Here is a 24,398-nt window from a genome sequence, read left to right as displayed (position 1 = left end):
AAGACGCCCTGTTATTCCGAAACTTCGCTCCACCCTTGAGCTGTATCTGAATACTGGGTCGGCGCTTAGGATCATACGTTTGTCCAATGCGTTTGGAAAATGCGTTTGGCGATGCGTTTGTCCAAAGGTGCAATCGTGCTCACGTTTTCAAAGATTACTATGTGCCATGGAAACCAGGCGGACTCCGTGCGCCAGTGCAGTAGAATACGAATAAATAGGCTGGTGGCATTAAAAATGAAGATTAACTGAAGATAAAAAATGAAGATTAAAAATGAAGAAAATGAAATATTTAAGATGCGAGCGCCCTCTCTCAGCTGCGACATAGCGCCGTGTATGGATTCGCCGCCACCATCCGGTGGCGCGAGCTGGAGCCCCGTCTCTCTGTGTGGCGTGACGTCACACGGTCACGTGAAAATGGCGTGACGTCACCGCTGCGGCTCCAGTAAGGACTCATCGCGAAAGACGGAACGAAATTGCGATATATTTTCTATGTCTTTGGACATCGGGTTAACCTTATGAAACACGTGGATGGCAGTGAGAGTATGTTAGACTCCGGTAGATGCGCCCCTCGCAGCAAATGATATGAAAATTTTCTCCAGGTTGGTCTCCTGGATCAAAACGTGGGCGAACGTGAATGACTTCTCCAGCTCCTCCACGTTCTCGAAAATCTTGCTCCAGGGCAGCTTTTCCATTATCTGGTAGTCGTGGACATTCTGAAACAAATGTACGAGCATCAAACTTGGATTAACATCCAGGTTTCGTTTAGGAGACAATACACGTTTAAAGCTAGCCAAAATTTGTTCCCAATGTGAGTGTGGGAGGTTATTAATTATCGAACGTAGCAAATAGTAAATGATGTGGCGGCCGCTGAATGACGGCTATATTACAAAAAAAATTGGCTGAAGGCTTAGCTTGGTTAAGCCTGGAAGATTGCGAAAGCAATACCCTTGGCTGCACCTTGTTCGGTGGCTGCGCCCCGACTACTGCGAGGAGTTGTTATTGTTGTTGTTGTGGCTATAGGAAGAAGGAAAATAAATGCACGGGCCTGCTACTGGCTCTGTAGCTGAGCCACCTCCGCTGCCTCGTGCAGACAGAGAGAATAAAAGGAAGAGGGAGAGAAAGACGCGTGCCGCAACAACAGCCGTCATCCACCACCACCGAAGCGGTGGCGGGTGCAATGACGGCCTACAACAGATAAAAATTCGGTGGCAGGCTAGCCCCCGCCGCAAGAGGTGGTGAACTACCTGTCCCAGCCCCATCAAGGGAATACCGAGGAGCCGAGCCACAGCCCCATTTATCCTCCTAGCGTGACCTCACAAACAGCGAGCGCCCTCTCTCAGCTGCGACACAGCGCCGTGTATGGATTCGCCGCCACCATCCGGTGGCGCGAGCTGGAGCCCCGTCTCTCTGTCTGGCGTGACGTCACACGGTCACGTGAAAATGGCGTGACGTCACCGCTGCGGCTCCAGTAAGGACTCATCGCCACCATCCGATGGCGCGAGCTGGGGCCTCGTCTCTCGGTCTGGCGTGATGTCACACGGTCACGTGAAAGGTCATGTATGGAGGCGCCACGACACGCCAAAGGCTCGAAGTGCTAGCAGTATTGTTTTCGCAATAATAAAAAGGAGCAACACCGAAGTACTTCAGTTTTGAGAAAGTGCTCTCGGGAGCTCGTTTCACATAAATCTGGTTTGCCGTTGCGTCACTTTTATTCCGTGAATTCTTTGCAGTCACCAGAATACTGTTTTTTAAATACCATAACTGGTTTTAACTGGTATAGTATTACATCTGTTATGAAGCTAACGGCAACAATTTGGTGATTGAAAATTCCCCGATGCCAGTCTGTGACTTAGCGTATAGTTATTCATTTGCAATGGGAAGTATGCGATTCTTGTTACTCAAAATATGGTTTCAATATTGAACTATTGAATCCCCTACATTCGAACCAATACTATGTGTCCTACTAAATAATAAAACGCACTTATTATTTTGGCTCCTTCGTTACATGCCGGGAGACACACTCATCGGAAACGGTTTGTGTGGCAGCTGGTGAATATTTTTAAATATTTAAGATGCATGGAACAAAGCTGCCAAGAATAATTTTTTCAGCTACACGTTTTAGTCTTGATCCATCCTCAATGTACCTTTCAATTCCTACAGTGCCCAACATTTAGGACTTTCCTGAAGTTCGATTTATAAGTACTATGATACTCAAAGTCCAGAAAGCTGCATTAAACTCTATATCATCATGTCGTCTTAAGATACACATCAGCCCAACCCCTAATTTCACTGTTATCTGCTCGATATTAAAAAAAAAATATCTTGGTTTTGGAACCATCTACAAATGCCTTCGTCATCTTTCGATCCCAGTTTAGGTTACGCTTGCAACTTACAAGACGTTCTTCCGTCCATTTAATTTGTCTGGATCACTCTGATCCAGACAAACAATATTTAGATTCGATGAGATGTAAAGGACCATTCTAAAGCAGACCGGACTGCTGGCATAATAGCTCTAGTCAGTAGAGCACCTCAAGTGGGGATCCAGCAGGCAGCATGTGTTTTTCTAATTTTAAGCCGATTAATTTGTGAACAAGATTGATGACATTCCGCAGCGTTCACTGATAAAGAAACAAAAATATGAAAACATCCCTCCCAGCTTTCGTTGATTGCATTCAGCCTCTCTGCACCGTCTACACCGTGGCTGACAAACAATAGAAAGATTTAGCTTACCGTGATCCGCGATCCGCCACCGTGACTCTCTACCGCGCGTGGGCGGTGCGCTCAAGCTGATTGGTCCCGACGCGGTAGGTCTGTGTGCCGACATCCAGTATGTGGCGCCATCTTTTGGCGTCAAGGGGGGTCTGGGCATGCGCAGTGGAACGTACGGTGGCGGATCACGGTAGCGGATCGCGGATCACGGTAAGCTAAAACTCTCTATTACCCCATTACGTGCAGTATGTACAGTCGTGAGCACAAGGAGTATACGACGCTCAGCGAGTGAGAGGGCTCGGGAAAAATGCATTGAAATGCCATCTAGCAACTGTGTAAGGGACAGCGGCATCGAAACAGTACATGTGAATAAAATGGGGCACCGCCACTATTATCTCAATCTTAGATAGCTGTTGCTAGATAAAGTTGGCATGTAGTTTTCTCGAGCTCCGCCGCCGGCTCAGTGTTTTATAAGACTTTTGCCCACGACTGTACATATTCTGTTCACGAGTGATGTCAGTGATAGATTGTTCGAAGCTGTATTAACCCGACATTTGGCCGATGCATTTCGTGCCTCCAGAAAGAATTTTGTATTTTCGGAGCTTACTTTTTTAGTGGTCTCAGACGAAAGAATAGCGCGCAATCCGTTACACGCTTCACGGTAGGGAAGGAATTTGATATTTTAAAGGGGGCGATAATGAAAGTTATCACAAAAATACGAGTTGTAGCATACCGCACCCTGAAATGGACTTACATCATGAGCTCCGAGGACGACCACCCCCGGGAATAACTCTGCTACTCGTTCGTTCAGAGCTTCGCCACTGTCATGGGGAGAAGCCACTTCCCCATCTTCTTCATGCTCGCCGACCTGAGCTGTTTTTGGCCGAAGCAGCAGTTGCATAGTGTAGCCCATGCCGAACTTGTCCTTCAGGTGCTGCAGAGTTCCCAAACAGGTCATCTGTCCCGCCACCATGATGCAGAGCCGATCGCACGACGTTTCGCATTCTTCCATGCTGCCAATAAAAGCATGAGAAAAAGCTTACGATGGTTTTTTGGTTCTATGGAAAAATGCTCGCACACCTCTCACTACTGAATTGTTCGCATTGCTTTGTTTTTTCCCCTTTTGAACTTTATAAATGCTGTCGTATTACATTTTCTAGTGCTAATGTTATATTCGCCACTCCTATGCTGTTGCTATTGAAAGGGCTGGAGCTAGTTGCGGATTATCGATGACGAGCTGTTTTCGCTTTATTATCCATATTCACAAAGCACATTTTGTTTCAAGTGTTTTGGTATTCCGAAGACCTTTCATAACAGCTACAATTAAAACTATGAGTCTTCGCAGTGTGCTTGGCATTGCCACGCAAGTCCTATTAGAGATTAGAAGCCGCGAATTGGTCGAAACACTGCTTGAAACTAACAAATCTATAATTCTGGCATTATGACTCAATAAACCCAAACTTATAATACTAAAGAAAGTCAGGATTACCGCTAAAAGCAACTCATGTCAAAAGGAAGCCCCGTGAGGACATTCTCTTTCCCTTTGTTTCTTTTAAAAAAATAGAAGCATATATATGAAGTTTGCCTTGAAATGACGCGAGAGCGTTATAATTTTATAATTTGTGCCTCTATATTTTCCTAACACTCATTACAGTGCAGTCGTAAGCTGGGACCTTATATAAAAGCCACTCGATACAAGGAACCGCTTTTACCAAGCCGTTTGAAAGTGCCTGTGTGGCATAAACATCTGAAGGGACTGATGGATCCAGGAGGGTTTGATTCATCTTCCACCCTCCCATTTCAATGGAGCCATTCGTGTTGATAGTCCCTGCCTCCTTAATAATCTCATGTGGGCGCGCATCTCAAGGTAAGCAAAGCGGAAATATTCTTTGCTACTCGCTCAACTATTAGTTCCTTAATTATTTTATCTCCAATAACGCATCTAAACAATACCTGACAGTCATAAGGCAATGCATAAGCCGCGCCGCAGATGGCGCTTTGTTTCCATAGCAACAAGAGCGACTGCACATGGGGCCCCTCTTCAAGCCGTCGGGATACGTCGGGTAAACCCGGTCGGTAGCTACGCCGCACCGCAGATGGCGCTTCGTTTCCATAGCAACAAGAGCGACTGCAGATGGGCCCCCCCTTCAAGCCGTCGGGTAAACCCGGTCGGTTGCCACGCCACGCCCTAGCCTAAACATATCGCACTACACTTGGCTACACTACATGCTGAACCTGAGCATAGCCATGCAGTATTACCTACGCAACCTACCGGGTTAACTAAAGCTAAACCCCAGCTAATTGTTCACATTCTTCTGATTTTCGCGTTACAACCATAACGCCGACACCGGCTTTTCTGCAACACGAGACCACTAACGATAATGATGACTAAGCCGCGAGACTCTCAAACGCCATTAGCATGAAGAAGGTAGGTGTATAGACAGAAAGCAGAATCATATCGATCTCACTGGCTATTCAGAAATAGTTTATCCATTTTTTTTGTGAAACAGTTGCGCCTTACAGCTTCACCACGTCTTTAAAATCTTCCAGTCTGTACACAAGTCGGATGTGCCGAGATAACTTGCAAACGGCAAATCCATTAAACGCAAAGATTACCCTGCCCTTATTCGTGCGCAAATTGCAAGTGCAGAGGATCTAGTTTACCCGTGCGAAGTGAGCACGACTGCTGTATTGGCGTGGCTTCGCATCGCAGACAGACTGCGGCTGATTTTTTGCCTGGCCACGACGTCCACGCCGGCATAAGGCTCGTCTAGCAGCACCACTCTTGGGTTGCCCAGGATGGACACCGCGATACACAGCTTGCGTTGGTTGCCACCGCTGCGAGGAAGGTGCACCGCAGGAGTACAGTGTCACACAAACCTCTCTTCCATAAATGCCGAAATCTATGTTCTGGCACTGTGCAACATGGCACCATATCTCGACGAACAAGTAAGCACAGGGAAATGTTTATAATGCTGCGTAGAGTCATTTATAAGCGCCCGCATAGAAAGCTGGCTGGAGAGGGAAAAATTGTCCTCTCTCATCCCGTCTTGACGCCATGCACCACGTCGTGGGCACAAAAAATGAAAAGCACAATGAATAGTTCAGTTCAGTCGTTCAGTCGTGTCCGACTCTTCGTGACCCTATGGACCATATCACGGCACGCTTTCCGGTCTCTATCTTCCTAACATCACATAACTTCATCTGCAGTGCCTCGAGGATGCCATCTAACCATCGCGTTCGCTCTCTACCCCTTCTCCGGTGACCCTCAACCTTTCTCAACATCAAATATTTCTCCAGCGACTCCTCTCTTCTCATCAGATGACCAAAGTAGCTGAGCTTTAACTTTAGAATTTGACCCTCCAATGAGCAGTCAGGGTTTATGGTCGACAATATCGACTGATTTGATCTTCCGGGAATAACTTTCATAGTAATTAGCAGTAATTATTAATCCCTTATGATCCTTTGTGGGATTGCAACTCGCAAGGTGCGAACAGGGCGGCTTCGAAGTTCTCTGCATTAGGTAACTATGTCATCACCACAGCAAAAGTTTCTCATGTTAAGCTAGTTTCCCAAGCATTGCATTAGACGTAGTCGTATTTATAAAGAACGAGAGATGAACTAGAGAATGCGCTTATTTGCGCGCGAAACAGGTGCGTTTACGCGCATGGAACCTTTATTGACAATAAAAAAAAAAAAATCACAAAGGCTGCATGGTTGATCATCTCCAAAGCATGCTATAAATCGCGCGGTATGGCGGGTAATTTGAATGCACAACTGATAGCACTAATGTGAAAAAATTACAAGGGTTCAACGCTGCTGAACCAAATATTGAGCGAAAGCCTTAGCTTCGGGTGACCGACCGTTCTTCTCTTTTTCTTCTTCCTCAGCCCAGCTTTAACCAACCGATATGAACGTGCCTTAGTGGCCTATGGGGGTAACGTGAATACCAGGGTCATAGCAGGCTGATTCTGACGTAACCGTCCCATGTGGAACGAGAGACCCAAGATGGCAGCTCCTGCCAACTTGGGGTCGTCTACGGGGGTCGTCTAAAAGTCAAAGGTCAAACGTGGTTACCGCCGGGACCACGATGACGGCTTGAAAGTGCGCGTAGTATTGCTTCATGGTTAATATATATGTTGCCACCCAGTCAATAATTGATGATGTTTACGTTTATTTTAGAGCGTAAGATCTACTGCTACTATTCTCGAAGGTCATTCACCTGCGCTGTCTAGGTACCAGGTAAGCGCCAGTTTCATCTTAGCCTCGCCGCAGCTGCGCCGCAAAAATCTTTATCGCATCTGCGCACACGCATTACAGAACGAACAGATCGCCTTCCTTGGCCCAGGCAAGAGCGCACTGTGCTATCGCCGCAGGCGATGGTGCCTCAGCTGTAAACCCACAACACACTCCCGCGCTGTCCAGTGAACATTGTCTTCTCCATCTATCTGCAGCACATCCTCGCGCATTGAACAATTCTTCTTAGTGAAGTATTTTCTGCGGCGCTCCTTAATTTAACTTAGGTAATTATGGCACCCAATAGGCTATTTATAAAATGCGAGCGAGGTCCACAAGCGTAGTGCGGCGCGAATCCACTTGGTGACCCCACAAACAAAAAGCGGCGTGGCGTATAGAGGAAGACACATTAGCTGAGGACAGAGAACACAGCCGTACCATACAAGCTGCAGAGACCCTCGAACAATGAGAAGCCGAATTAACCCGTTGCCAAGAGGCCTACCAAGCGCGGAACGTACCAAGCTGAAGCGGCTGCGCTTGTGAACATTGCTATAAGGATAGTTGAATACCTACAATTTTTCAGTTGACAAGATTGTTCGTGTGGTCCTGAACGGAATGCTGAAAATAAATATTGAGGGCTTTCGCCTACTAATGCAGGGTAGTGATATCAAATCTCGACCATAGCATATGCGCGTTATGCTGAGCGAGAAAAGCCAAAAACGCGACTCTGCTTTCATGACGCCATTAAATGTTAAAGAACATCTATATTCTGAATATTATCTCAATCTTGAGCTTCGGGTGCTAAAGGCGACACCAGTCAGACATTTCTCTCAATAAAACGGTCGTGGTTTAGCAGCACCTGAACTAGTTCCACTTGGCAAAGATAGAAGTGCTTACACACTTTAGACCTGTTGACGCTGCGAATCTTGCTGAAGCCTAATTAGTCTGAGGGAGTCACAAATGCAGCCATGGTGTGTTTAAACAGTAACGTACAAATGCAGTACAAGCTCAAGGCAGAATTACATGGGCATTTTAAGCTTAACTAGGCATAAACGCCTCAATTAGGCGTAGGAAGGCATAATTTTGCCAATGTGTCTTCAGACGCTTTCAGAATTCATTTTCTGACCTCTGCTTCTAGGAGGATTGTTTAGTGTAATTAGATCGCAGTAGCTTTCGCCTTCACCTCGTTAGTGGTCACGGTGCTCGCGGCAGTCGTGATCACTCGCTGGAAAGTATAGTAAAATCAAATACAGCAAAGCTAGTATTGTTTATTGGCACAGAAACATTCGGCTAGGAGAACGAAATCTGGAAATTCGCGAGATTCGCTTGGCAGGCCAGACCTGCTTTTGCACCAAAAAGTGAATTATTTCGGTGAGTACTGATGTTTGTACAGCAGCGAAAAGGGATTTGTCGAAGAGAAAAATTAATTGTAAAGTCTGCCCGATAGTCGCTTCGAAATCGCGAGGAGCGAACACGATGCTTTGGCATTATTTTTGTAATGAATCGTGGTATTGATTTGCCTTTAGAATCCTTGCCTAAAACTTGTGTTAACGCATGCGTTTCACTCAAACGTTTCATTAGTGGCGGCACGCATGCTTCTCTTTTACGGCCTATTATAAACCGCGTTTTTTATCAGAATTATTGGCCTGCTTCTGTTAGAATGTGGGACATTCTTAATATAGGCCTGGTTCAATCTGTTAACAGTACTGTTGCAAACATCTTGAAACGCTGCCTCCTTTAGGCTCCGCAGATTATAACAGCAGCAATGCCCGACCAGAATTTTGTGTTCTATTTAGCGTTCGTCCGCAGGTTTTGACGCCCTGCCGCAACTTTCTTGTGTCAATGTGACAAAGGAAACAGGTTTTTCTTTTTGCAAATATGTATGAACCATTGTTAATTTACCTCAGCACCAGGTTTAGCTTCGTGATTCCAACAGTAGTTGGGCAATACAGTAACCGTCGATGGGTGTATTCTAGTAAGAGTCACGATTGCAAGGATATATGAGCCTTCCGGAGAAAATTGCTCATATTCAGGGACAAGTATTTCTTACCTTAACTCCCTTCCTCGAATAAATAACCTTCGTACGGACCTTGTATGTTGCAACTGCTAAGAAACCACACTTCCTAGTTTGATGCAATAAAAAAAAAAAACTGTCAGCGCTGAGTTGATACTATTTTGTACAGAACAACGCCCAATACCCCTGGGTGGCACACCTGTACACTCCGCACGGCTTGCAGGCGTGTAGTTCGAGGTCTGCGAGGGCGATTGCGGCCAGTACTGCTTCTTCAATTTTCGGTTCGGGAATGCCCCGAAGCCTAGCGAAGAGCCGCAGGTGGTCGTATGAGTTTAGCTTCGGCATGATCGCGTTCGGCTGGGGGCAGTAGCCGACGAATGACTGCCACTGGGAGCGCAGAGATGGAGAGAAGACGTTAACATTAATTCATCGTTGATCCAGACGGCAGACTTCCCTACTAAAAAAATTGTATGAGGCAATAACCTCACATTTTCTCACACAATCTCATTCAGTTCACATAAGAAATCACGTACATGTCGCATATAATTGCATAAGGTCTCATAGCTTCTTGTAGATTATCATAAATTATCTACAATAATTTATGATAATGATGTGCACCGTATGAGAGTCTATGCGATTAGATGAGATTCTATGAGGTTATTGTCGGGTAGAAATTTTGGTTTTTAGTAGGGTTGTCTTGTAAGCCCCATATAAAGAGTTGGCCTAGCTAGTTCAGCCGCTATGGTTTGCAAATTTAGTATAACCGAGTAAGGAGCAAGTGCTTACGCACCTTTCTCACGGACACTTTTGAAATCAGGTTTAAGGACAGAGAGAAATATTCAAACGAACCATAAACCAGTCGGTAGGTTCTTATTGCGGATTTTCTTTCATACGTGGTGGGTGGATTTTGAAGTAGGCATGCCTTCTTCGCGTGAGTAGTTGGTTGCTTGTTGCGCAGCAGGGGACTCGTTGAACTCCTGCAGCCTTTTCCTCCAGTAAACGAGTTGGTTGGGGTGCACAAACCGCTCGCTCCTTGACTGTCGCATAAACACTCGCTCTTAACTGATGGTTCCCATTGGTATGTTTAGCGCGATGATTCTCTTCATTTTGGTGACGGCGCTCACAACGCTCGCACACACGGCCTTCAAGATCGTTAAAGCGAGAGGATTCAACCACTTTTAGGAAATACTGCCCTCAAGGCCAATATTAGACATAATTGGTCAATCGCTGCTCCTTAATTGTCAAGACAAAATTGGAGCTGTTGTGTTCGATGTCATCATAGGTAGTTCAAATTGCTCCTTTTCAGGGCGAATTATTTTTCGCCTTAACTCGATTAATAGATTAAATAACATTCGTATGCACCTTGTACGTAGCAACTGCTAAGAAACCACACTACCGCTGTTCCTATTAACTGAAAATAATACTAAAGACCTCGAATAAGGTTTCCTGCAGCAAAACATCGCCCATATTCCTAACTGCCCCAGTGAAAAAATTGTATGAGACAATATTCTCACATTTTCTCACACAATCTTACTGAATTCACATAAGAAATCACATACAAGTCACATATAATTGCATAAGGTGTCATAGTTTTTTGTAAATTATCATAAATTATGTACGATATTTTATGATAATGATGTGCACCGTACGAGAGTCTATGTGATTAGATGATATTTTATGAGGTTATTGCCCCGTAGAACGTTTGGTTTTTCAGTAGGGTGTGGCACGCAGTCTCTCAGGCACACATATAGTGGTTATTCTTACGCGTATGTGCCTTCCATCCCTATTCTACGGGGCAGTAACCTCATAAAATCTCATCAAATCGCATATACCCTCATACGGTACACATCATTATCATAAAATATCTCCCATAATTTATGATAATATGCAAGAAACAATGAGGTCCTATGCAACTATACGCGACTTGTACGTGATTTCTTATGTGAGTTGTATGAGAGTGTGCGAGAAAATGTGAGGGTATTGCCTCATACAATTTTTACAGTAGGGATGGTCGGATATTTATTAAGGTGGGTTCATGTTGCGCGTTCCTAAGAGGACAACGGTGCTGTCTTCTTTGCTAAAATAACCGTTCGTTCTTTGGCTGTGGCATGTATAATCGCTCGAAGGTGATGGTTGTTCTGGAACCCATCTTCTGAATACGCGTTCTTGCGTCGACACCTTGCAATTCCCCTCAACGGTTGCGAATTCCAGTGGTCCTCAAGACTCACATATTGGTTACGTTCGAAACTGTTATTACGTAAGAGACGCGAAATACAGGAATTGGCGTTTATCAGCTACTCCTATGCATTGAAAATGCGCTGGTCCTTCGTAGAGCCTAGGAAGAAATTATCAGAGTAGAGATATAGAAACCAGCATCTGAGCAGCTGTTCTCTAAAGGCGTATGCAAATACAACTTGCTTTAATTTGAAGTAACTAAGCTAGCTCCTCTGACAAGTCGACTTTCAATAGCTAAGTTCAAAAAACTAGTATAAAATGTTGAATACAAATCGAATATTGCTTCAAACCTTTTATATGCGCGAATATTCGGAACTGAGACTAACACCTTGCAAACATTTATAGTGGCCAGGGCTGCTTTATTGAAAGTTGCAACATTGATAGAGACAGAACATTAATACAGTAAATTGCCTCTAATACTAACACTTCCCTCCACAGAAAGAAATAAGTAAATCAGCTTGAAGGCTCAGCAAATAACCGGGTAGAGAGTTCGAGACAAAGTTTAGAATATTTGCCCTGAGAACAGAGTTTGCTGAACCTGGTTGAATACTATCCTCTTTCCCAACTTTATGTAGCCTATGATTGACCTTTATGAGCACTACCCCGCACTCTCTGAGCTCTTCATACTGCGTGGCTGCTCCAGCAAGCATTTCGACATTAAAATAAGCCCTCGTTTCAACAGACAACTGCACAGGTTGCTGTTCTACATTTTGTCTGTGTAATGTCGAAAACCCAGGAACGCATTCAAATTCTTTCCGAATAATTTTCAACGTGCATATTTGGTTCTTTCATCGAATCGATTGGAACGATATTCGATTCGATTTCAAAATATATAGGGCATTCATTCATCACCCTCTGTGCTTTATATCTTTGCGTTCCAGCCGCCTTGGTGGCTGAGGTCCCACAGTGATGAGTGTGCAGAATAATTGACAGCCATTCTGCCCCTACTGAAAAACCAAAAGTTCTACGGGGCAATAACCTCATAAAATCTCATTTAATCGCATAAAGTCTCATACGGTGCACATCAGTGTCATAAAATATCGTACATACTTTATGATAATGTACAAGAAACTATGAGAACCTATGCAATTATATGCGACTTGTACGTGATTTCTTATGTGAAGGGTGTGAGATTGTGTGAGAAAATGTGAGGTTATTGCCCCTTACAGTTTTTTCAGTAGATAGCCTTTAAGGCTATGTTCTTTTAAGTCATAGCCTTAAGGCTCATTAACGCCGTGACGTCATAGCCTTGACGTCACGGCGTTAATGAGTCTGGTCTGCGGCTCTCGCCGTTGATTCCCATTGGCCTACAAACATTTCGCCCCTATACGCCTCTACTATCTCGCATATACTCATCACCATCAGTCGAAAACTACCACACCCTTAAAGGTGGAGCTTAATTGCGCCTCGTAATCAGTTCAGTATTTTATGAACTCTAAATCACTGCGTCATAGAATGCTTCTGTTCACAAGGAGCATTCCTGCAAATAAAGACAACAGGGAATGTCTCTACCTTTCTTAGAGAGGCTGACAAGGCAATGTCGGCCATGTAGGCGTCGCCCGCAGTGGGCTCCAGCAGGCCTGTCAGCATCTGAAAAGTGGTGCTTTTTCCGGCGCCATTCACACCAAGCAGTCCGAAGCACTCTCCGCGGCGTAGGGCTAGGTTGATTCCCCGGACGGCGAAAAAAGTGCCGAACCTCTTGTGCAGGTCGCATGCCACGAGTGCGTAACCCTCGCTCTCCAGCTGCGACGATGCACCGCGTGAGGCCAGCCGCTGGACAAGGTCCTTCTCGGCCTGTACGTCTTCTTCAAGGCCAGACTGAATGTTTGTGGCATCCGTGGGCACCCCTGGGTGTAGTGCTAACCGACGTTGGTCGAAATATGTGTAATTACCGCGCTTTTGCCACAAGAGTAGAACAGCTTAAGGGCAGGCAGAAAACAGCTTTGAAAGCTTTCCTGAAGCAAAGAAGCGACTCCATCAGACTGTGATGCGCAAACTGTCTCACGCTTGTTTCCATTTCTTTGAAAGAATTGGTTTCAACGGCCTCCGTTAAAGAAAAGAGTGTGTAAGCGAACGGAACTCTACCATAGTTGACAGGGAGCACTGGTACGAATATAATGCTACAAAGATAGGGGCTCTAGTAGTGCATGTACAGAGGTAGGCGACTACTGTGAATGTTTTAACAAGTGATCTGTGGTTGACTTTTTGTGCATACAGCCGTGCTGCACGCGAATGATATTCTGAGCTTTGAGGATAGAAACAAGGCATACACACCTGTTGCGGAAGCACGTGGTCTGAGGTGTTGGCCAGAGTGAACGAAGCTGAGAACCACGAATAAGAATATCCCGATAAACACAATGAACCCAAATTCTTTCAATATGCTGTGCTCAGAGAGGGAAAAAGGTCCCGGAACATCGACCTTCCCGTGAGGGTTCTTGAAGGCGCCTGCAGGGATGTAGGAACCAGCAGAGCTCGAGTCAGTGAGATATATGTTACAGGGACACACGGAGGATCTTTCTACGCCCTTCGAAAAAGGAGAATCCATCACTCCGAGCTTCGTAATACGTCATATTCTCCCACGCTTGCCTTGTAATCCCAAGTTGAGTGTGGGCAAAAAAGATAAATAAAATAACGCTGCTCAGACCAGACTGCCTTAACGCGTAAACGGCCTAAATAATATAAAAGATCGGCAAAAACAAAAAACCTTGCACCGCAGGAAAGAAATATAAGGGGAAAAAGGAGGGGGAGGGTGGGGAGTGTATGTCAAAGCATTTTAAGACTTGATGGTGGAGGGGGGGGGGGGGGAGAGGGGGGATGCTTACCGGAATTATTTTAGAAGTTAATGCAATGATTCCACCGAAAACTCCTTTCTGGACAGCTCCTGAATAATTCCTTGGAACCAAGAACGAGCATTATTCTCTGCACGAAAAGTCTTGAGGTGCTTGAAGAGAGTGATACAAATTTCTTTTCATTTTCCTTGCACATCTTTACCCTCTCTTTTTATACGTAGTTTGCCCGCTATTTTTTTTTATTTTACTATTAATTGATGATTTCCATTTTGAGTGTTCTGGAAAGATGGGCTGTGATAAATAAATAATATAAAAGTGGAACTGTTATATTTGTATGCAAATTGGCTATTACTGAATGAATGGAGAGGTGATGGTTCAATTATACCCTCAGCAATCAATTATTCTCCTATGTTGTGTTCCTTTTTTTTTCCAATTGTGCAATTTCCTATTCTTAAAATTTCTTTCAATCTTTACTGCATTACTAAATGTTATTTTGGACAATATAGCTACATTTGCACAAATATAACGAGACCAGGTTTTTTGAAGTGCTGTCACTTGGATATTGCTATCTTATTGATCAAGAAACATGCCTTCCTTCGGGGTTATACGAAACATATTAATGCACCCTGCAGGTCCAAGGGGTTTTTGGGAAGAGTGGCCGCAACGAAGTTTACTCTACGCTAGGGGAGCGAGATACAGACGAGTACTTTGATAACCCACTTCGCTTTGTGATCTGTATCAACAATCCTTCGTGCAGAGAAGCAGAGTTCTGTATCAATACGTTGTGTTCTAAGACATTAAAATGTTTGCCATTTATGCTTTGCTTCAATTTCTTTAGACGAACTTTAGTTCAAGCACAGCTAGTGCATGAAAGCTTCCGGTTTATTTTGAACTAGTGACCTTGGCTTCGTAATCAACATGTCGGAACCTTAATCAGCACTTCTTTCGAAACAGCGGAATGTCCTCTGCATTTACAGCTTTTCATCGCACAAATGGAATGCGACAAGTTATAGCCTCCTATATTATTTATGCCCGGTCACAGGCGTCAAGGTCACAGGATGCTGACCGTCTCCTTCAAGGCCGCGACTGAAGAGCTACGTCGGCACTACCGAGCTGTGGCGAGATAGTGGCCACTGATGTACGCCGGTAGTGGCAGGAATTTTTTTTAGTGCGCTATGCTTTCCACCAATTCTGCTGATGTTCCTATATGGGAGTGGCACGCGGGATCAGGTTTCGCGGCCTCCGTCAGCAATAAAGCTAAGCAATATACAAATATTATTCTTTTTTTTATTTATTTAACGCCAATCGAGCCAGTTAGGAACTTTCATGTTGCTTATACCGTCCAAGTCAGCTAATTTTCGAATGCAGAGACACGTATAGTCTGCTCGAGCAGCTATTGAGATGACACAGCAGAAGCCACCTGTGGTGGTTAGCCTCGTCTGACAAAGCACCGGCTAATAACTTCTTGTCGCCAACGCCGATTACAGGCTGTATTATCGGCAGCTCAGCTCAGCCGGCTGAGGAATGTCGATGTCCATGGACCAACTCGCGCTTTCCCTACGGCTCGAAGTCCAGACCTTAATCAGCTGTCTTGAGTATTTAGGTCATCTGGGCACGCAAAAAAAACATAACTATACGTTTAGTGGAAACAAACGCTTTCTATGTTGCTGCCGGCGTGGATATAAGCGCCCAGCAGGGATAAGGTATCATTCTCTAGCGCTCCTGAAGACGGAATTCGGGGCGCAGGTCTATAAAGGAACGTTTCTCTAGCCAAAAAGAACCATGTACGCGAGCATCATGTACGCATCGAAATAAAGTGCATGTGCGCGCCGCGCCGTGGAAACGGCTGAGAAAAGTGCGACAAAAAATCCCGCTGATAATGGTTCTGCCTCTGGCGGTCGCGATTCGTAAATGTTACATTAACTGGCTGCGCCTCCTGGCTCTGTCGGATCACCTCCTTCATTATAGGGTATCGGCGATGATTATCTTATTAATGATCCATAATTTCTAAGGGGCTGGGAAAATCGAATGAACGCGTACTCCTGCGAATCTAAAAACACAATGTTATGTCCGGCTATTATGAAACACTTTGATCCCATGGTCAGCGGCACGTGCCAGCACTGCGGCGAGGCAGCAGATAACTCCCACATGATGAGGGCCTACAAGCAAAATTCAGCTTTAACCCCCAGCCCTAACCCAACACGAGAAGACTGGGAGGCGGCCCTGCTTGGCTGCTCAGACCTGCAATCCCAAAAGGCCTTGGTCCAGAGAGCCAGGACGGCGGCTTCGATCAATGGGGTCCCGGACTAGTATGCGGGTCCCCTAAGGGGTCCACACCTCTACTTCAAATAAAAGGTTTTACCACCACCACTACCCTTCACTGTACCTATAGGAGAAGAAATGGGTGGCTGGGAGGCCGAGGCCCAAAGTTTTACGCGCCGTTTCACGAGTAGCTACAAAACTAGGTATTTGCTGGGTTGGCAAAATTTCCCGATATAGGGTGCTCGCATCGCCATGCTGGCAGTCGAGCGCGGGCAGGGAGAAGTCCTCCTGATATCGTACTCGTCTACTGACTGCGCTCTTTATATATGCCACGGATGGTCGCCAGGGGAGCGGAAGAGCGCGCTGCCGACACGATCAGCCGCCATGCATCTGCGTGGCGATCCTAGCCGTTGACCGCAGCCTTCTGTGCGCATGCGCCTATGCACTTTCAGCGGCTCTACTAATGGTTTTTGGCGCATGCGCGTGGAATTAAATGAAGACAATCATCTGCGGATTACCTCGTACATCATTTCTGACGTTCTATATACCGCGCGTTCTGAGATGATCGCGATATTGGGTCCCCTCGAGGCGAGGTAATTGAAGTGTTTCGGTTGGGAAGACAACGTCCTGTTGCTGGCCTTTCCTTGCACGCTGCCGCTATGTGGTAATAGGCGACTTTTGCTGAAACCTTACCCTCTGGGAAATTATAGTGGTACGACTGCAAAAAAAGAAAAAAAAAAGCACAAAAAGACACCCCGAAATTCGCCATCCGTACCTTGTTTTCTGTTAATTATTTTACAAAGCGCACCCAAATGGTCGGCTACTTGTAGTGGTAGGGAAAACTTCGGAAGAAAGCATTTGCTATCCATCTAACTCTTACGCCATTAAAAAAAAATTCACAAAATAATTGCATAGCACTCCAAAGTTGCGCCGGAAAAATTTTTAAAAAGGCAGTCCATTCGTTTTCTATGGTAGTTTTTAAAAGCTTGGCCCGAGCACAGGTAGAACGTTAGAAGCCATTTTTATGCCGCACCGGTACCTTCGACCATGTCAATGAACGTGTCACGGGCTTAATATCCTATATCTTATATTTGCGTCTCAAATAAAAGGGGTCCAAAAACCTGGTCTTTGGCTTTGAACAGGTTTACAATGACTACACAGAAGAAAAGTTTGTTTTTACCTGTCAAATAAACAGATAAGATGTTCCAACTCATGCGGAAAATCCTTAACAATAAAAAGCTTCGCTAGACTGTTTGTTAGACCAAGTTTTTAGCAAGAAGGACGGCAAAAACATAGAACAAACAAGGCGCAGTAAATTTCAGCTCATGTAAGACAATGGTTTACTCATGTTTCATGACACGCAAAAGGTAATACGCGCCTCTCGGGAGCTCTCTTTTTATGCCATGCATATACATCTCGTATGCGTCTGAAGAGCTGCTCTGTTCTCCCAACTTCGCGTAATCTCGAAATAACTTTCTCAGAGCTTTTTAGTCAAGCACATAGAAAGACAGCTCAATAAACACCCCTTCCGCGCGGCTCATAAAGCACTTTTCGCCCATTTTTTTCTTCTGGCGCCTAAGACGTCTTGAACTATGACAAGCGTTGCACCAGTAGTTAGGACATCGATGTGTACCGTGGGATCGTACTGAATGAAGGAAGCAGTTCCCATTACTTGCCCTCCCCGAGGCTTCACGCAATGTGGACAAAGGGAGGGACATTAGCCTCCAGTGCCTTAATTACTCTCGGTTTCAAGCAGTAGACAACCCGGATGTCATGTTCCGTGTGTCAGAGACTTACTCTGGCAGCAGTCCTCCCGAATAGGGTCCTTATCCGCCCATACTTGACAAAAAATTTCCCAAGACGAAGACGTGCCAACACGTTTCGCGAGTGACTGAGGAATAGAACACGCAGTGGCTGCACCGTCCAGGGTAAGTGCACGAACCACCACCTCCTTGAGGGCGAACGGAGGACAGAGCATTAACACCAGGCGCAGCTGCCGCAGGGAGGGGAAGAAGGCGTCAATCATTGCGTAGATCATCAACGTCAGAGGCCCTGGGAAAGCATGAAGAAAGCAAGCAACGTCTCTTTTGGAAAGTATCACTCAAAGCCAGGCAATGAAACAAGCCGGACATATTTTCATACGTTGACGCCGAAATTCTACAGCAGTGAATGCCTTTGCTATCATTTACATCCCCTAGTATTTTCACTCAGAGATGCTGGAAAAGTGAAATCTGTACACGTCCTCGCATTGCATAAAACAGGTCAAGGTTTATACCAGCCAGCAGCTTTAACCGTCTTAATCGTATACTCCAAGGCTTCACAACAGACAATTTCGGAATGCCGTTGGTGCATAGATAGCGGGGAATAGCAATGGTTTCTCTTACGGCTTCACTTTAGGATTTTGCTTTAAAGGGGGAGGGGGGCGGTAATTATAAGTGTCCATAATGTTCGAAATATGTCGATTAATACATGTTTTATTCCTTGCTCGTGCAAGTTTATTTTGAAAACACAGAGATAATCCACATTCAAAAATACTTGTCAGCGCAATGTCTCCTCCAATGCGCTTCGTCCGCAATCTTCGCTGCCGAATATACAGCTAAAATAGATATATGCACTGGTAATCCTGGCGCCGCCGGTGTGGAACTCCCTATGATCTGCCCAATAGCAGAAAATGCGTGCAGCTTTGCTTCCCAACGCGTGGTAAACGATCAACCTGTCAAATGTTTCCATTTCTTATGGCTTGGCAAATTGGTAAAGAGATGCATTGAGCGCCTGCACTGAGAAGCGGTATTTGGTGGCTATTATCACCACCTCTGATACAAGCTGAAATTTAGGCGTTGTAGAATTGTACATTTTCGAACGCCAGTGCGCCGGCAGAATTCTATCAAATCGAGTTTTAAAGTAATACTACTCCCACTATATCAAAAGATATCTCATAGCCTGAGCCGCTTTGGGACGTTAAACCCCACAAACCAAACTATATAAAAGAGTACAGCACTCCATCTGCCATGATGCTAACGATTTAAAAAATATTTATTAGACTTTTGAAGAGAAAAATTCTTGAGGATCATTTAAGATCGGCAAGGCGAAAGCCTTTTGGGGCTAGCGCTATTGAAGTGAGGTTCTACTGTAGTAGAAGAGCGGCTTCTTCCGGGCCGGATTCTAGATGAGTAACCGTAATAACTGGTGGTGACGCGCGCTCGTTATGTCGCTTGGTCTTCTCAGCTGGCGGCAGATGGCATGAGCCGTGCTTCTTTTCTGGAGACGGCGGTGAAGCCGTCGTTGTTATGCCCCCTATGTTTGCATGGAGACGGAAAGAACGCTAGAAAAGGAGACGTTTCTCACGTGCCCAGCGTGGTGTAGCTGGTTAGTGAGCTCGGCTGGTGATAGGAGGGGAGGAGTTTGATTCCCAATAGAGAATGATTTTTGAAGCGAAAAGCTTCACTATGCTAGTCAACTCCGAGTCTCGCGTGTGCTCCGTCGTCAAAAAAAAAAAAATACACAGCTGCGCATGCGCAAACCCCGTGACGTCACAGGAGAAGAAGAAGAAGAAGAAGAATGATGCACTGCGCTAGGTTTTCAAGCCGTCGGCGTGGCACCGTGACACCGTATGCCGGGAAAGAGAAGAAGAATGACAAGGAGACGAAGCGTCGGGTGCTGCTGCTCAGGCCGAAGCTACTGTTGCACGACGGAATGAAAACAAGAGGAGGCGGCGGGCCGAGGAAAGTGAGGTGGTGGTGGTAGAAACATTTATTGCCATTATTACAGAGGGTGGGGGCATTGCCCCCTACATGGCATTTGAGAGCCCCCACCATGTACGGAGGGCCCTCTTACAAAACAAAAGAAAGCCCTTGGAGGGCTATCCGAGCGGGAGCGCATGTAATGATCTTGCGCTGGTCCTTATAGGAGGTACTGGTGAGTAGCTTCTCCCAGTAATCTAGGGCCACCTCTGGTGAAGGAGGATGAGGGAAGGAGGGGCAGGTGAGTAATATGTGTAGAAAGTCGCCAGGTTTGCCACAGAGCTTGCAGGAAGAAGAAAACTGGTCAGGAAAGCGGGCGTGGAGAAGGATGGGGTATGGGGCTGTACGCGTTTGTAGCTTGCGCCAATGGACAGCTTGTGTTACTGTAAGATTCGGGGCAGGGGGTGCGTAAGTCCTATTTTCGCGGTGGTAGGTAAGGATGTCACGAAAGGACAGCAGGCACTCCCCGGCATCTGAGGAAGACTGTTCCTCCCCAGGTGCAAGACGGGCGTGTTTTAGAACACTGAATGTGACGATGAGGTTAACCGTTTATGAAAAGTGGACCTTGACATTCGGGTGAGTGAGCTTGGCTATGCTACTAGTGAGTTTCAGCCTCGCTTCCCAGACAATACGTTTGAAAGTGTGTGTAGCGGGCCAACTTCGCCAAGGGACCACAAGCTATGACATATGGCATCGCCGAACCTTTTCGCTTCTGATATCCAGGCTTAACCAAGCTAAGCCACCACCAATTTTTTTTCTTAAAGGTTACACAGCCGTGAAGTCAACACAAGCGAGGAGGACACTTCTTGCGGACAGACCTGGCGCAAATGAGGCAAGAAATAATTATGCCGATATTTAAAGGTCAAAGCTTTTTTGGCTCATAGGCTAATGAAATTTGAGCAGGAAATTTCTGCTCGAACCATGTTGGTATCGCCAACCTATATATATGACGCTGCTAAGCATTCGTGCTTTTTCGGACGAAGGCTAGTTCCGCGGCCTGCGCCATTAAATTGTTCCAAGCCATTAACGACTGCAGATTTTTTACGCATATTTTTAACGCATATATATATATATATATATATATATATATATATATATATATATATATATATATATATATATATATATATATATATATATATATATATATATATATATATTATTTATTTATTTATTTATTTTACAATACTGTGAGCCTTTCTCAGGCTCTGACAGGAGTGAAAAAAAAAAGTATAAACAGCAGGCATAGTGTTCCAAGGCAGCAGGGAAAGCATACAGAGTACACCGTGAATAACACATCAAGGTTGAGGATATTGACAAGCTACGTTAAGAGTCGTGAACAACAAAGAGGGCAGTGAAACAACAACACTACGACAATGACATTTCTTGAAAAAAAGATTCAACGCTGGCAGAAAAGGCATCAAGCGACACATTATTCATAAACTGGTGGTATTCATAAATATATATCACCATAAGTAAAAGACGAACAACCAGAAGAGCTACACGGGCCAATGATTGTACCGTGTATCTCTTCTGAGTCTTCGTCTTTTACTTACGCTGGTGCCAAGTTTAATCATGAAGATTTTAACTAACAATAAATGGACTCGATCATGAGAAATCTCTAACTTGGTACCGCATTCGGTCGACATAGTGCGGCAAATTGAATTACCTCCCACGAAGAACACAATGCAGGCGAAGACGTTTACAGCGCCCTCGGATTGAAGCAGTTCCGCCAGGAGGTACGCCTCGAATATTGCCATTGGGGCAAAGCCCAGGACGATCACATATAAGGCCCCTGGGCACAAGGATACGTGAATTACTGTGAGTAATATTTAACCACAAATATAATTGTGAAATCGGGCTAGTCTGCCGCCGAAATGGAGCAGTAAATGTTTTTGTGTTCAGAAAATAATTTCGACTCTGCTGATGTCTACATAAACAAGTGCGAAAGAATTAGCGTTTATTCCTGCTGAAGATCCTAACTCACCTAGCACTTTGTCTCATGACTTCGGCGAGATATACGTTTGTAGATAATTCATTATCACGTGACACCTCGTAACCTGACTACGGTCTTACATCATTATTTCTTGCAAGTCATCCTGACTCAAGCGTCACTTTACCACTTTTTGCTTGTCATTCTGAATCAGGCACCACTTCTTTGTTACCAGTGTGACGTCATCAGCTTTTCAAGCCACCTTTAATCACGTGACTTCTTAATCGCATGACTTCATATGACACCAATATTTATCAAGTATTCATGAATCGCGTGAACCTTGTCGTCTGAATCACATAGCACTTAACATGACTAAGTTGCAAGATTAGTGGGGAGCAATATGTAACAGATGACGATTGATAAATCATTTTTTTCACATTTATTTTTGTGCCTGATGACTTAAGGCATTGCATGAAAACTAATCATTACACTTCTTATAACGACGTAGGACAAATTATTGGGCTATATGACTGTTTTACACAACTAACATTGATATTGGGCTGATGAAATGACATACGCCACCATCCGACGTCATGTGACCTTTTAAGACCACCACCTGCGGTGACACATTCAACGAATTGGTTGTGACGAAGGCCTTTAGTGAGAAATATGGGGCTTTCGCCTGAATAATCTCAGTTGTTTTGAGAATTTTTTGCCAATGAACTGATACTATTACCTTCATGAGTTACCTTCATGAGACTGCCTGTTTTAAGCCGCCTTATGAATACAGGTTTTTCCTGCTGTTGACACCGCCTAACGATTCATACAGCCGAATCTAGAAGGACGTTGGGGAGAACGCTGTTGCTCATGTGAAGTCTTAAGACAGCACATGTAATGTCGCTGTTTACCTGCAAAATGTCCTGTACGTAGTAGCTCGCTCTGTTATGACGTCGATGATAGCATTGGCACCTGAATTCCGTGAACTGAAAATGACTGAATACAGAAACTTTGCTGTGCTATGCTCTAAAAGTCCACGAAATGATTCCCGCTGATTCTGGATTGTTTCTACTAATAGCATTGTCACATGCCTTGCTCCTATCAGCGGCAGGAAACGTGCCTGATTACACTCAAAATGGTCTTACGCTCGTTAATACACGCTGGAAGCTTGCGTGGCGTTCTCCGTATACACGCGTTCGACGCAACATACAGCTATTCTACTGGCCGAATATTCTATCCACGCCCAGTGCAAAAAATTACAAGGGTTAAACGTTGCTGAACCAAATATTGAGCGAAAGCATTAGCTGCGGGTGACCGAGCATTCTTCTCTTTTTCTTCTTCCTCAGCCCATATATAAAGTCCTGCTTTAACTAAGCCGTATGAACGTGCCTTAGTGGCCTATAGGGGTAACGTGAATGCCAGGGTCCTAACAGGCTGATTTTGACATAACCGTCCCATGTGAAACGAGAGACCCTAGTTGGCAGCTCCTGCCAACTGAGCCGCGGCTCCGACCGCGCCACGCCGACCACTTAAGTTGGGAGCCCATCACTCGCTTTTGTGTCACGTGGGGTGTGACGTCACAGCGTCACGTGGGGTGCGACGTGGCTACCGCCGCGCTAAGCCCAACTCTCACCCTAGTGTCACGTGGGGTGTGACGTCACAGCGTCACGTGGGTAAGACGTGGCTACCGCCGCGCTACGCTGAAGGCTCGAAACCTATAGTAGTATTGCTTTCGCAATAATATATTGTCCAAAGTGATGTGGCTTACCCTCGACAATGAAAGTGCAGACCGAATATAACCGCCCTCAATCTTCAATGTCCGTATGAGTGAGTATAAGCATGTTTCAATTCATAGCATATCGCCTTGTTTCAAACACTGCCACTCACCAATCGTACTGCCACGCAGGTCTGCGTATCCGAAGGAGTAGATGGAGAAGCACACAACGTAGGGCACCAAGTAGTTGAACAGCAGATCGAAGAGGAAATGCGAGGCGACATACAGCGGGCCAGAGACGCCAGTCATGAGCTGCAACTCGCGCATTCCGCTCAATTTTTCCGCGATGGGATATTGGACGACACAGCACAGTGTGAGCCCCAAGATGCCCGTCAGCAGGAAGGACCATAAATATTTGTCTATTTCAAGCTTTGCAACGCGTTTCTGCACCTCAATTTCCTCTGATGAGGTGTCGTTCACTTGTGCTGTCTTCTCTCGGCTGTACAAGGATGCACTGGCGATGATGCGGGCGTCCAACGAATCGGACGAAGCACGCAGTAAAGCCGTGCCAATGAGGTTCATGAGGACGTTGAGCGACACAGGGCTCGCTTGGTTGTACCAGCCTTCGATCCTGCGTGGTACGATAGCAGCGATCCCTTAAAAGCGCACTCAATCTACGCAATGAGGGGCAAGCACAATCTCAGTCAGAGGTTCTCAGGCCGCATACTCGCTTTATTTTGAATAGGCTGAAGCCAAGTTTTTCTTTAGT

General features: G+C 45.4%; 1 protein-coding gene across 1 annotated transcript in view; it reads right to left on the bottom strand.

Annotated features, from left to right (window-relative positions):
- Positions 1-471: 471 nt before the first annotated feature.
- LOC146181409 (phospholipid-transporting ATPase ABCA3-like) overlaps positions 472-24,398 on the bottom strand; it is an 82,818-nt gene continuing 58,891 nt past the window's right edge. The window contains exons 10-18 of the mRNA XM_084575783.1: positions 23,803-24,260; positions 21,655-21,780; positions 18,043-18,297; positions 13,469-13,639; positions 12,707-13,041; positions 9,159-9,346; positions 5,374-5,547; positions 3,464-3,722; positions 472-713 (exon numbers count right to left, since the gene is read on the bottom strand). Coding sequence (XP_084431909.1) covers positions 546-713; positions 3,464-3,722; positions 5,374-5,547; positions 9,159-9,346; positions 12,707-13,041; positions 13,469-13,639; positions 18,043-18,297; positions 21,655-21,780; positions 23,803-24,260 — 2,134 coding nt within the window. The 3' untranslated portion in view covers positions 472-545. The remainder of the gene's footprint in view (positions 714-3,463; positions 3,723-5,373; positions 5,548-9,158; positions 9,347-12,706; positions 13,042-13,468; positions 13,640-18,042; positions 18,298-21,654; positions 21,781-23,802; positions 24,261-24,398) is intronic.

Source organism: Amblyomma maculatum, chromosome 8, assembly GCF_055883805.1.
Source record: "Amblyomma maculatum isolate TAMU_Amacu chromosome 8, ASM5588380v1, whole genome shotgun sequence".
Taxonomy (NCBI): Eukaryota; Metazoa; Arthropoda; class Arachnida; order Ixodida; family Ixodidae; genus Amblyomma; species Amblyomma maculatum.
Note: the sequence above shows the minus strand (reverse complement) of the source record. Positions and strands in the feature narration are given on the sequence as shown.